Here is a 13,136-nt window from a genome sequence, read left to right as displayed (position 1 = left end):
TTTAATTAAATTCACAGTAGATGTCATGTACCTCTTCCACCAGCCTCCCTATTGGGGTGCTCAGCTCTGGAACAAGGGTCCCATCCGTGTTTAGAAAATCTCTGTGTGGCGGGTGGAAGACAGACGCTTTGTTCATCTCCATCTGCAGTCGGTTCTCCAGCTCGTAGGTCTTGAAGCTCATCAGAAGACACACGGTGACGGAGCTCAGGGACATCAGCAAGCACAGTGCGATGGGAAAACCTGGAAGCCACCGCTGGACCGCGGGCTTGGACGCACACTGACACACCGGCTTAGTTTCCCCGATAGAGCCGTTGGCTGTATCCATGCTGAAATCCTGCTTCAAAGTCCTCTTGATGAAAACAAAGCAAAACACCTCGTTTTGTTGCAACCAAATTGTAATCAGCCTCCGCGGACTAACTAAGCAGCGCACCTAACTCACTCACAACACTAACTACGGTACTCTGGACTCGGGGTTCAAAGCACTGTCTTAAATTGGAACAAGAGGCAGCAGCAGTGCGCACTGGGGTTACGCCAGACACAGATGGGAGCGATCTGGATGCAAACCAAAGAACAGGCGCCTACTAAGTTGCGGGTCGTTGTTTCCTGTTGGGGAGTATCCTACATGGATGTGCAATTGCAACTACCAATGGGTCCAATTGTTTGCCTCCTAAAAGTTTCACGTTGAACTAGTTGAGATGCGCCCGCCCTGCTGACCACGTGGGAGGCTGCAGATTGACAGCTGTGAGACCGTGAGCGTCTGGGTTGGATGACTTCAGATCACTTGAGTTCAATACGGTTTACGATCCCTGGAGATGATTTTATTTACTCCCATCATTTCCCCAAAGCCTTTGTAGTAGAACAACTGGAGCAATGACTGATGATGATGATGATGATGATAAGGCTTTTTAAGATGATACAATTGCGACATTTGTAATTACTTCTTGTTTTTGAGGCTTTTACAAACACAAGCGGGTAGTTTGGTTTCACATTTCCCCACCAAATAAATCACTTTCAGACACTGCATGTCGCAATATACTGTCAATAAAGAGACAATTTGCGCGCGTCTTGCAGATGGTCAAGTCAGTCACGCAGCGTTTTGATATTCCCACATTCAATCTGCAAATTTGAGTCTACTCTCATTCAGTCATTTAAAACGTTTTAAGAGTTTGTAACAGATCTTAATTATATTATTGTTGGACAAATCATTTCTAATTTAAACTTCCCTCTGATAAGTTTGAGAAAGGTGCCGTTTGTAGTAAATGTTCAGTTTTAATGCGTACTTTTAAAACACCAGTGGGGCTGATATCTCACAGCAAAATACCCCAAAGAAAATCAATATCAGGCTGAAGTCACCACAGACTCAGATCAAGTCATGTTGGACTTCAGTGATGTTCACCTATCAGCCAGACTGACAGTAATGTGAAGGCGTCTTACTGCCATCCTGTGGATGAATGCAGCCACTGCACCTACATGCACATAAAAATCATACAAGACAGATCTGTCGTCCATTCACGTTTATTGAGAAAATGTACAGGATTCTGCAAAAGTTACATAACGGGCCAGTGAAAAAAAATATCTTAACAAACTTTATGTACAAGGATTTCTGCCTGCGATATCTTTTTTCTTCTCTTTTTTTTACATCCGTCAATGCTGAATAAATTATCACTTGTGAGACTGATGCAGGGAATTAAGTAGCTCTCAATGTTACCCATCACAAACTTGACAATGCATAGAGAGAACTTGGACACAGTTGGGCTAAAAAAAACAAAAACAGAAAAAGCTCAGTATGGGCTTAGAAGCTACAAATTAATAAATAGAAAATCAGTTTGGAGATTCATTACATTAAACATGCCACAAATGAAAACACAACTTGATGAGTCAGGCTAAGAAACACACCGGCGGAGGACAGGACACAGTAAAGCAGGGCAGTGGACTGATACAGTCAGTTAAGGTACACCTCTCCTGGAGAGTCAGGAAGTAGAGGCTGGCACCGAGCACCATGATAAATGTCATGTTGACAGCCAAGCCCTGGCCGAGGTTACAGGTCAGAGGTTTACAGCTTCAGGGAGTTCAGTCTTTTTTGCTGCTTCCGCTGCTGCTTCTTCTGCTGCTGCTTTTGCTACTGCTGCTTTTGCTTTTGCTGCTACTGCTCTGGTAACAGTTGAAGAAAGGATGTCGCAGGGCCTGTTCAAGGCTGAGGCGCTTTGCTGGGTCGTACTCCATCATCTTCTGTATCAGGTCGAACAGCTGCTGGTGGTCTTCACTCTTAGACAACATGTAATGCTGATGGAAAAGAAGCACAAATTAAAGTAAGTTCTACATTTTGTTTGTACATAGTGGACAAATCAACACGAGACCCGCAACCTGCAGTAAATACCAGATTGGTGACACTCAAATTTTGTTTTTGAATGAGACTTTCAGGACTGTGTTCAACAGGCTAATCACACAGACGATGCCTTTACTGAACTCTATAACCACTCTTTTTACATGCATGCTGTGTCATTTGGTCAGATCCAATATGTGAACTAAATGTGGGCTGGACTCAGTGTGCTCAAGTTGTGGGTCGCGTACAACAACATGACTCTTGCGCACTGATGGCCAATAAACAGCCAGCTAACATGATACAACATGTAAACATCAGAGTTTGAGGTGTTGGGAGTGTATTTTTCAGTCACGTTTGATGGGTACAGGTGTGTTTACAGCACAGCAGCACTCCAACACTGACTGTGTGTCTGTCTTATGGTAGTATTCCTCTTACCTTGAGGGGTTTGCAGTGTTTCTTGACATATCTCCCAGAGGAGCTGTGTGCGTCCCAGTCAAGCCTGCCCCGGTGAACATACCGCTGTTTCCTGTGCAATTGCAAAATAAAAATCAGTTCAATTACATCGATATGAGGCCTCGTAAATTGAGTTAAATAGATTTTTATCCTCCCAACTACCAAAACACAGAAGCGTTACTAAAATAGGCCCATACTTAGTTCTCTGCAGGAGGTTTGTGGGGATCGGGCCGAGGACTCTCTCCATCATAGCAAGGTGCTCCTTACTGTCGTGGGTCTGAAGGAGGAAACATCATAAGTCATCTTGCCAACTGTCACGGGGTGTGGTCGAATAGTGAAAAAAAAAAATAATTAGCTCCCAAGTCCTTTCCTAACCACTTTTCCTTGACCTCGATGGAAAAGGTCACAAGGTCAAGGAAAGATGTGAAGGAGGATTCATGAGGAGACGGCCGCGGTGTTCAGAGAATCCGACTGCTCTTACATTGAGACTACGTCATTATGCAACGGCGAATGTTATTGACGTGATCTGTGGTAAAACTACAAAGTCCAGAAGATGGACTACAAAACGTGCATTACTAGATACTCCCTGTGCGCTCTTCGCATGTAGTTTAATGCAGGAAATATAAACGTGGAAAACCCGGTGAAAAATATGACTTAATTATCAACGTCAGATTTCAAATAATGAATGAATATTGTCCACCTGTCACAGGAGTCAAATGAAGTGTTTATTAACAAGTTATGATTATGAAAGATGATTAATAATCAACGGTAACTTCATGATGATCTGCAGGACGCTGGATGTCAGTTTTTACTGTGTGTGAACGCAGCTCCACAGTCAACAACAGAAAGCGCTTCACGATCAAAGTTTTACATCTCGTCAACACGTATGTTCATATTCACATGCTCTCTCCGCTGCAGGCTGCATCTCACTGTTTAAATATATTAGTGTCTGGTTGTGTATGACTGAATGATGCGCCGTTTTTTTGTCGCTGACGCAAGGAATTGTGGAGCGGCATTATCTCCTTTCCTTTCCTAAAGGATGGTCCGGTGTATCCTACGCTAAAGGAGATAATAAAGGAAGCAGCGAAGCTCCTTTCCTTAACACTTTGAGAATTCAAACAGCTCTTATCGTGGTGGCTATGTTAATACTTCCGGGTCATTTCACTCAGTTAAGAATGTTCCTGAGCAAAATTGACTCTTCGACCTCACCCATAGTATCAGTGTCATTGTGCTCTCTACTGCCACCTACCTGGAAGAGAGTAGAACCGAGGTAGTACTCAATGAGGATACAACCCACACTCCAGACATCACAGGAATGGTTCCAGCCGAGATCTGAAAGACACAACATTAGATCAATAACAATGTCCCCACTGAAGGATCCATTTAAAGTTTCAGTGCTGTGCTTCTTACCTAAAATGACCTCTGGAGCACGATAGTGACGTGTCGACACCACAGACGTGTGGTGCTCATGTTCATATGTGGCGTTACCGAAGTCCACAATTTTCACATCTGCGTTCCTCAATGTGCGCTCATCCCGTTTCTGACAAAAACAAAAACAGTCATGCTTCTAATAAAACTGCAGGCACAAACTAAATGTTTTCAGACTTCTGCAGCTCTGATCTCTCTGGATAAATACTTAGGATGCTCACCATTTCAGAGTTGTACTCCATATCGTAGTCTGAATCAATGAAGAGAATATTCTCAGGCTTCAGATCTGTGTGGGTCAGCTTGTTCTTGTGTAAAACTGAAAGACAAGAGCACAATACATTTTAAAGCAAGCTGTATTTTTAAATATATACTGCATTTTCTGTGTATGCATGTGTCTTTTTTGTCTTTACTCACATCGCACTGCTTTGATGATCTGGTAGGCCATGTGCCTGATGTGCTCTACGGGGAAAGGCTGGAAGTTGTTTTCCTTGAGGAAATCGTAGGTGCTGAGGCCAAGCAGCTCAAAGGCAATACATATGTGGCCGTGGTAGTCAAACCAGTCCAGCATGTGCACACAAGCACTAAAGGGGAAGAAGGGCGTAGTAGATGCAAGGTAAGTTTCTTGCTTGTCTGTGATAAAGACTAACATTTGTGGTATGAATATTTTAATGGAATGACTTACTATCTCTTATCAGAGTCGAGGGACTTCAACTGCTCAAGCACCTCTACCTCAGACATAGCTGCCTCGCGGTAGCGGTCTATATTTTTAATGATCTTCAGAGCTACTCGAGCTCCATCACTGCAAATATAACAAATATTTTTTTTAACATCAAATGAAGGACAATATTTAAAACATTGGGCTGGGAGAAATATCCACATTTTCATACTTACTTTGTGTGATCAATGCATTCGACGACCTTCCCAAAGGCACCCTCTCCTAGAGTACACACAATCTCATCTACAGAAGATAGAAAACTGAAGTTAGAAACACAGCAGTGACACGGTGATACACTGCCCTTTGGCTGGTTCTCAGCCTGTTGTTACATTGCTCTGTTTAGCTACACTAATATAAAAACAGGCTTCTGAACACTGGCATACAACTCAAAGCTAAATATATTACACTGACAAGCAATATCTAACCAAAAACAAATTAAGTCTACTGGCCCAAATACTTCAGCCTCTAAATTAATGATTGGAAATAAAAACCAGACACAAGAGAGTGAGAGACAAAGTGTGAACAACAGTATGAAAAAAAAAGGTATATATTCTATACATCTCGCTCTCAGCATGTCTCCACTGTGATAGATGAGGTGACCCTCGTCATCATCCTCAACACTCCTGGATCTTTTCCTGCTCCTGCGGTGATGGCTCCTCCTCTGCACCCGGAACCGCCGCAATCCGCCATCACATCAATAACCCATCAGTCATCAGCCAGCACCAGGCCACCACAATGCGACATCATCGTCATTCATTCAACCAGGCCAAGGGGGGGGAGGTGTAGGGGTGGATAGATTCGGCCCGTTCAGTAACACCGCCAGGCGAATGGACGGAAGGACGGAGCAGCAAATTCAAATTCAGCCCCGTCAGAGAAATTGGGCGCCAGCCACCACATAGTGTGTGTTACAGAAGAAAAACATGGCAACAAGATTTTCAGATGAGAGACTTTCTCAGAGTAGTACAGAAAAAACTGAACTTGATTGATTACAGTCTTTCTACATGTGGTTGTTTGTAACTCTTCCTATACAACTTAATTCTTTACCATCACGTCCCATAACTGCCCGCACAAATACTGGGTCCACTGTTCTCTTGAAAATCTATAAACACTGACAACCCCCTTACTTTCTGAGTCCCCCTACCCATTACTGAAAATCATGCTTACTAGAGAAGAGTAGAGCACACAGAGAGATACAGGGAGACAAAGAGATAGGTGTTAAGCATTGGCTAAACACCAGTGATAATGACCCATTCGAACTGGTGGTATAGACAGGAGAGGGAACTAGAGGGGAGAAGGAGGTTCTCGTACCGTGGAGGACCGGTGGCGGGAGTGGCTTCGTCTCCGCCTTCTGTCTCTGTTCCTGCGGCTGCTTCGTCTGCTGCGACCACTCCGACCACTGCGCCCGGATGATTTGCTGTAGTGGTGCCAGTCCTCGTCTCTGTCCTTGTAGGTGTCTTCACGAGTGCCCTCCTCACACACCATGTCCAAACTGTGACCTTCCCGAGTGTCCAGTCTCTGGTTCAAACTGCGGGTCTCCAGGTAATGCCTGCAGTCAAAGAAAAGGAAACAAAAGGTTTAAAAAACAAGGATGACAAAACACAGGTCAGGTCAGAAACGCTCCAGTCCCTTGTCTGCGGTCAAACTCTAAAATGAAGACTATATGATGGTGCTAATGGCCCGCCTATTGCCCGTCACACTATCCCGAGCCATTTATATAACATTTGTAATTAGCAACATACTGATTTACAGCCACCAAACACCGAGCATCCTGTTCAATGAGAGGCTGCAGTTGAGAAAGCATTTAACAGATTACCACCGTGCGAATAGCATTTTTAAGAGCTTGCAAATTCCAACATTTAATAGCACACGTTTGTGCAATGTTAGCATTTATACGAATATCCATCGCAGCCCAGAGCATGCCTGCCTTAAAAGTCATTCACCTTGACAGAGAGCCACAAAGATGTGGCATTGACAGTTGTTGAAAGCTTTTCTGTGTAAACTGATGGGGCGTAATAGGATCTGCGATTTTACACCTGCAAAACTCCTCATGCCTGAAATGATCATCTGTGTGGTACCGTGTCTTCCAATATGGAATTAAAAGGTTGACAAAAAAAAGTTTGGGGAAATTTGTTAATTTCTTCCAATAAAAGAAATATTACCTTCCAACAAGTCATTGGATAGACATCACTCTCTGACGTCTGCTCTTTAAGGTTGCATTTGCTCAGAAAGTTCAGATCCAGCGTGCCCACCCAGCGTGCCATCTTAGCACCTAAGCATCTAAAAAAGACTGAGAAATCCCACGGGCCCTAGCACCCTGCTGGTGTCAAGTTGTCTTCCAGGAAGAAGTCTGCCTCTCTACAGAATTAAAATTAGAGTACATCTGAAAACACCTAATGCAACCCCCATGGGTCATCATACAAAAAGCTTGAATTACAAAACATTAACATTGCATGTAACCTCACCAGAAGGTCACTTGGATTGCAACTGGACTGTGTTGTCGCTGAAGATCCATCTATCATTTCAGTAATGTAATAAAAAGAAGTCGTATATTTGTCAGAGCTGTGTTTTATAATGTACGTTCTCTTCCACATGGAGTTGTTTACAAACCTGGAAACTTCATCAAAAACAATGCAGCACAGGCCACCGAGCACCAGTATAAATGGACTTATCTAATAATTAGATAATCACATTTTTAAAATGATGCAGAGTCACTATTTTTAAAATCCTAACTCATCTCCATTTGTGAATGGTTGCTCTGCAATTTCACCAGCGTCACTGCTGCCGCCTCTCATTTAAAGATAGATAGAGGTATTAGGTTAGACTTGAACAGCATTTCATCAGCATCTGATCTGATTGTATTTGGCTAAAGTTGGTCTCTATCTACACATTACGAGGTCCAAGTGGAAGTCACTAGATAATCTAGCTATTTATATAATGTTCAACACAATTATTAAACTATTATACTGCACAACAAATAATCTTTACCCCTCGTGTGTCTTGTGGTGACGCAGAGTCCTCCGAGACTTATTTTCTCTCTCGCTGCTGTGCGAGTCTCGTTTCCTGCGTTTACGACACTCCATCCTCTCTTCCCAGCTGTACTCGTCGAGCCAGACGCCTGGGGAACGCATTCGCTTTGAGTGCCGCATCTGAAAAAAGACACGGGAAAAACAATTCAGAGTGGAATAACCTGGCATCATAAAAGGACCACGATCAGTTATTGTAATGTTGTTTTTTTTGTATCCATGGACTCAGCTGCAACATTACAAATAGGATTTGTTTGTGAAGATAGCCTCGCTCCCCAAATTATACATGTGGCCAGCTGCAGTAAAGTAACAAAGCAATAATTAACATTCCCAGCTTCTCATGTAGAAATACTAAGAGCTTTACTCTACTGTATGTATCACAGTGAGCTTCATATCTTTGATTTTTGGACTTTTGGTCAAACGTGTCGGAGGCTCTAACAAAATAACCAGCAAAACAAATAAACAATGAAATAATTCCTTATTTTATATTGCCACCGCATCTTATCTACCTATTTATCTTGTGTTTTTTTAAGTTTTCCTACCTCAGTATTTTATTGTATTGTATTTTTATTGTATCCAAATACACCGGTGTCGTGCCAAAAAGTGATCGTTAGCCAGAATCTGATTTCTGGCCACGGGAGCGCGCACACAAAAACGTCTGTTTTGCTCTGGTTTAAAATTGTAATATGCAGATACACACAACTGTATTGTAATGTAATTGTAGCAAAGGCATGTGTCTTCAAAAGTTCAACATTAGTTGTTATGTAATTATTACAACTGTGGTCAAAAGATGTGTGCTTTGTAGCGAAATCAGACAGTCATGCCTCTATGTGCTTGGTATGTCTGATGACTTTCTTTAGCCCGGTCTTTGAAAATTAGACTATAACGATTATGATTTATTGGTGGGTTTTCAATAAAGATGAATAACTTTTGCAATGATCCTCGTGACTCTGCATTAGTTTATTGGATGTGTTTTGCAGTTTTCACCTGTCAAAAACTGAGTGAAGGCATAGTATAGTTACAGAGAGGTTATTTCTGCCTAAATATGACTTGATGTCATTCATGAGCTTCATAATATAAAAGATCTGAGCTCAGAGGACAGCTTGAAATTCTTTTTAAAAAGACCATTACAATCTTTTCTCCTGCCAAAAACTGATTGAAGGAAAAATATACTTAATATAATATACTTCTGCCTAAATATGACAGTAATCAGATTGTGGCAGACACCGCACTGCTATGACGAATAAATAAAGTCATTTATCTGTCTGTAATGTTTACGTGACGTAGAGGACTGCAAACACACAATAGAAAAAACAGCTAATGCGTCTATATATCGATGTTTTATCGATAGTTGCACTGACACACGCAGAGATTCACAGCTCAACATTAGGTGTATTTATGGCTGTATCCAGCGGACCGACAGAGGTTAAACACATGACGCAGAGACTGTTTGTTTCCGTCGGACTGTTTGTCTAGGCCCGACAAGCGCCGAGCATGCTAACCACGTTAGCCACCCACACACACAACAACACTGTTATCACGGTCAGTCTAGCTTTTCACTCTATGTTGCTATGGTGGATTTTATGGCGTGTGTTACACTGAATAATTATCACCACAGCGGCCCCCAAAAGAAATCCAGCCAGCTAATAATAAAAAACCGACTAGCCACGAAGCTGTTAGCCGGATCCGGATCTGCCATGTTGGCGAGACGTCGAGTGTCTTCAGAGCTAACTGGCTAACGTTAGCTGAGGACGGCGGAGTGATGCAGCGGCTGCTGGACGTGACCCAAGAATCGGCCTTACCTTCCTCCGAACAATCACACGCCTCTGACCGAGTGAGGTTTGTAGTTTGTGTGAAATGTGTCAACAAAGAAGCTGAAAAACGTCTCTGACTGTCGTCTTCAAAGATGGCGAGCGTCCGAGAAACCGACGGAACGTTGTTACACAAATTTCATGACGTCATGCGCAGTGACCACGCCCGCCGCCTATATAAGCGGGATTTCTGTGCCCTCAGTCCATCCTGTCAGGTATGATCAGGAAAAGTGACTCATTGTCAAGGGCGCCACCAGGGATTTTGGGCCCCTATGAAAAGATATCACACTGGGCAGGTGCGCCACCAGGGATTTTGGGCCCCATGAACATAAAAATCAAATTGGGCCCCCCTCTGTGCAGCTCTTGTCACCACATCTCTAGGACCTAACTATCCCATCAAAAGCTTTACATAACTCTAAATCAGTGGTTCTTAACCTGGGTTCGATCGAACCCTAGGGGTTCGGTGAGTCGGTCTCAGGGGTTCGGTGGAGCCTCCGCCCTGGAATTTTTTATACCATTTGTTACAACATATCTTTGTGAGCAATCGTTTTCGAGGATGCTGGACATAAAAACTAAGAAAAGGAACAGACTTTGCTGTGAAAATGACATGAGACTGGCACTTGCCAAGGTGAAGCCACGCATATCTGAACTGGTCTCTCAAAGGCAACAGCAGAAGTCACACTGAGGTAAGTTGTTGTGAGTTCATGCACTGTGTTGGTTTTGTTATTTGAACAAGGCGATGTTAATGCACGGTTCATTTTGTGCACCAGTAAAAAAAATCATATTTTATTTTTTACTAAAGAGGGGTTCAGTGAATGAGCATATGAAACTGGTGGGGTTCGGTACCTCCAACAAGGTTAAGAACCACTGCTCTAATTAAAGGCTTGCAACTGTTTTGCGTCTTATAGTTCAAAACTGGTACTAGCACAATATTTACTGCTGGTAATTTGTACATGCATGCAGGTCTGCATACAGTATGCAGTGCAGTTCACTATTTGATGCGAGATTAAAAGCCACCATAAAAATGTGCTAAAGGCCATTTTTTAAATTTAACTTTTACTGCCCAAAAACACGTAAAAACAAAGAGATAATTAATTTCATTATTGTTTTTGGAATATATATACTCAATGATGATGGTTTAATAATTTTATATTGGTGTTTACCTATTTTTGGGGCCCCTGTCAGTCGTCGGCCCTTGGAATTGTCCAAACTTTTCCCTCCTATACGGCGCCCCTGACACTGGGTCCCACCATCACAGGCACAGGCAACGCCAACAATGTGCAGTTTCTGTAACCACACCTCTACCTGTGAAGGTTTCAACTCTCTTATAGTCTGATACTAACTGTACAATATCTCCTGACACTGAGCTGTGATAATATATCAGAATCGTTGCTCATTGTACATATATCAGATGATCCGTTCAATCCCCGGCTTCTCCAGTCTGCATGTTGATGTTTCCTTTGGCAAGATAATGAACCTCAAGCTGCTCATGAAGGCTGCGCCAGTGGTCATGTATGCTTGAATTTTCTTCGGCATCAATAATTTACTCTTGCTTTAACAAAATCACTCAGAAAGTAATACTGTGCCACGTGAAACAAATTATATTACACTGCTTGTTGCCTGCTACCATTGAAGCTCATTGATGTGAGACAGATATTTGTTTTATTATTATTATTATTCTAATTATTTATAATAAATGAAGAATATCTGCCTGGAGCTCTGCCTGACAGGCCTGACTCAGGGGAAAAAACCCACTCGTACTAGCGCTTTGAATCGTGGGTAAGAAATGTCTGCGCCCTGTCTGCAACCTGATGTCCACCTTATCTAAATGTGAGGACTGACTTTATCCCGAGCATAAACCGGGACTCGCTGGAGATCAGACCGGGACTCGCTGCAGATCAGACCGGGACTCGTTGCAGATCAGTGCACTTCTGTCCTGAAGATGTCTGAAAACACGCAGAAGGAGAGCGCCTCTGGAAACGCGCTCCCAAGAGCAGCGATTGTTGAAATGCTGTCGAAGAATTTCGAGAGGCTGCCGAGCTTGGATCAGAAACTCTTCCTCTATGGACCCGCGTATCTGGGGGGGAACGCCGGCCTGGCAGGGCTGATCTCCAACAGTCTGTACCGCAGAGCTCTGAATGTCACACAGGCGCCCATCACCTCCAGCATGCCGATGGCCGTGCTGCCCTTCATGACAACATTTGCTCTGTACAACGCAATAGTGTCCAACCCCCTCATGGCCGGTGACCTCAACTGTCCCTCCTGTGCTCTGCTGCGGGGTGCGCTTGTTGGCGTGGTCGGCGGCGGGGTGTATCCCATCCTCCTGGCCTTACCTGTGAATGTCGCCCTCGCGTCCAAATACAACACAGCGCCGATGCCAGAGAAGGGAAATGTGCTCAGGTACTGGCTGGATCTCACCAGACCGATCCTGAGGAAGATGAGGGCTGTGTTGTTGCTCCAGGCCCTCTTCGGCACTTACCTGGGCTCCAGGCACTTTCAAAGCTACAGCCAGCTGGCCGAGATAACATTTGGCTCAGGACGGGAGGAACTGAACGACTAAAAAGTTCTGAACTGAACCTTAAAATATTTTTTTGTATTGATCAAATTCAGAATTTTATGTGGAATATGAGTGAGATTAAATGAAGTGTGGGCTAAGATTTATTGAGTGTCAAAATTATTAAAATAACTGCATATTAGGGCACATTAAAGATGATTTAATTCATTCATTGAGGAGATATTCTTATCAAAATGTGGCACCGTCTTGATCAGTATTGTGCTGAGATGACAGATTAGTCATCCACCAGCAATTTTTATAATCTAATAATTGATTTATAGGTTAAAAAACTCAGTTTCAGTTTCTCTGATTTGTAAAATATGTTGCTTTTCTCCATTTTATTACATTTTGAATTGAACATCTTTGGATTTTGAGCTGTTGGTTGAACAAAGCAGTTTGAAGAGTTCAGCTTGGGCGTATACACTTTTTTGACATATCGATTGATATATTAACTGGTAAGGAAAATAATGTTAAACTGCCCATTTAAAGGAAGTGTGTGGTTTGGTTTGGTCCTGCAAAACAAACATTGAGTAAAAATATAAGGAAGATAAAAAATAAAATAACGGCTGGCTGTGCATTAATGTAATAATCCTGTTATCTTTGATGACTAGCTTTGCCACGATTGTTGATGAAACCATGTAATGAATTCACCTGGATTTTCACAGCATTTTTCTATCTAATCAAACATTTGATAATGTGCACATGAAGATGAGATAAAGTGGTTGTACATCACTGAAATGTCAGGGCCCATGTGAATTCATAGTCAGTGTAATGCTTTGATTAAGTATGTCATAAACAAAATCAACTGCAGGCAAACAGCTACGCATTG

The 13,136-nt window shown here is 42.8% G+C and overlaps 3 protein-coding genes across 11 annotated transcripts in view; 1 reads left to right on the top strand and 2 right to left on the bottom strand.

The window, feature by feature from the left end:
- The window catches only part of col23a1a (collagen type XXIII alpha 1 chain a), a 116,446-nt gene extending 115,673 nt beyond the window's left edge, over positions 1 to 773 (bottom strand). For all 8 annotated transcript variants that reach the window (XM_019265521.2, XM_019265519.2, XM_019265524.2 and 5 more), the window contains exon 1: positions 32 to 773. In XM_019265521.2, the coding sequence (XP_019121066.1) occupies positions 32 to 325 (294 nt within the window). In that variant the 5' untranslated portion in view covers positions 326 to 773. The remainder of the gene's footprint in view (positions 1 to 31) is intronic.
- Positions 774 to 1,499: 726 nt separating this feature from the next.
- clk4a (CDC-like kinase 4a) lies at positions 1,500 to 9,903 on the bottom strand. 2 transcript variants are annotated; one of them, XM_010735619.3, is made up of 13 exons: positions 9,745 to 9,903; positions 7,905 to 8,065; positions 6,228 to 6,465; positions 5,478 to 5,580; positions 5,096 to 5,162; positions 4,887 to 5,003; positions 4,619 to 4,785; positions 4,426 to 4,520; positions 4,187 to 4,316; positions 4,026 to 4,108; positions 2,974 to 3,053; positions 2,759 to 2,849; positions 1,500 to 2,283 (listed from the first exon to the last, which is right to left on the bottom strand). In XM_010735619.3, exons 2-13 carry the CDS (start codon positions 8,063 to 8,065, stop codon positions 2,071 to 2,073), a joined length of 1,545 nt encoding a protein of 514 aa, XP_010733921.2. In that variant the 5' UTR covers positions 9,745 to 9,903; the 3' UTR covers positions 1,500 to 2,070. The 2 variants fall into 2 exon arrangements, with proteins under 2 accessions (XP_010733921.2, XP_010733922.2); XM_010735620.3 differs by lacking the exons at positions 5,478 to 5,580; positions 7,905 to 8,065; positions 9,745 to 9,903 and having other exon boundaries at positions 6,228 to 6,360.
- Positions 9,904 to 11,507: 1,604 nt separating this feature from the next.
- tmem126a (transmembrane protein 126A) lies at positions 11,508 to 13,014 on the top strand. The gene has a single exon (XM_010735621.3). It carries the CDS (start codon positions 11,696 to 11,698, stop codon positions 12,311 to 12,313), a length of 618 nt encoding a protein of 205 aa, XP_010733923.3. The 5' UTR covers positions 11,508 to 11,695; the 3' UTR covers positions 12,314 to 13,014.
- The last annotated feature ends 122 nt before the right edge of the window (positions 13,015 to 13,136 follow it).

Source organism: Larimichthys crocea, chromosome I (genome assembly GCF_000972845.2).
Source record: "Larimichthys crocea isolate SSNF chromosome I, L_crocea_2.0, whole genome shotgun sequence".
Classification (NCBI taxonomy): Eukaryota; Metazoa; Chordata; class Actinopteri; family Sciaenidae; genus Larimichthys; species Larimichthys crocea.
This window is presented reverse-complemented; position numbering and strand designations above follow the sequence as displayed.

Bases quoted from the DNA above. Each gene is read 5' to 3' on its own strand.
- clk4a (XM_010735619.3), bottom strand. From the start codon at position 8,065: ATGCGGCACTCAAAGCGAATGCGTTCCCCAGGCGTCTGGCTCGACGAG. The intron at 5,581-6,227 runs GTACGAGAACCT...TTCCGGGTGCAG, and splicing joins CCCGCCACCGGTCCTCCACG to AGGAGGAGCCATCACCGCAG. The intron at 4,317-4,425 runs GTGAGCATCCTA...TGTTTTTGTCAG, and splicing joins TGGAGTACAACTCTGAAATG to AAACGGGATGAGCGCACATT.
- tmem126a (XM_010735621.3), top strand. From the start codon at position 11,696: ATGTCTGAAAACACGCAGAAGGAGAGCGCCTCTGGAAACGCGCTCCCA.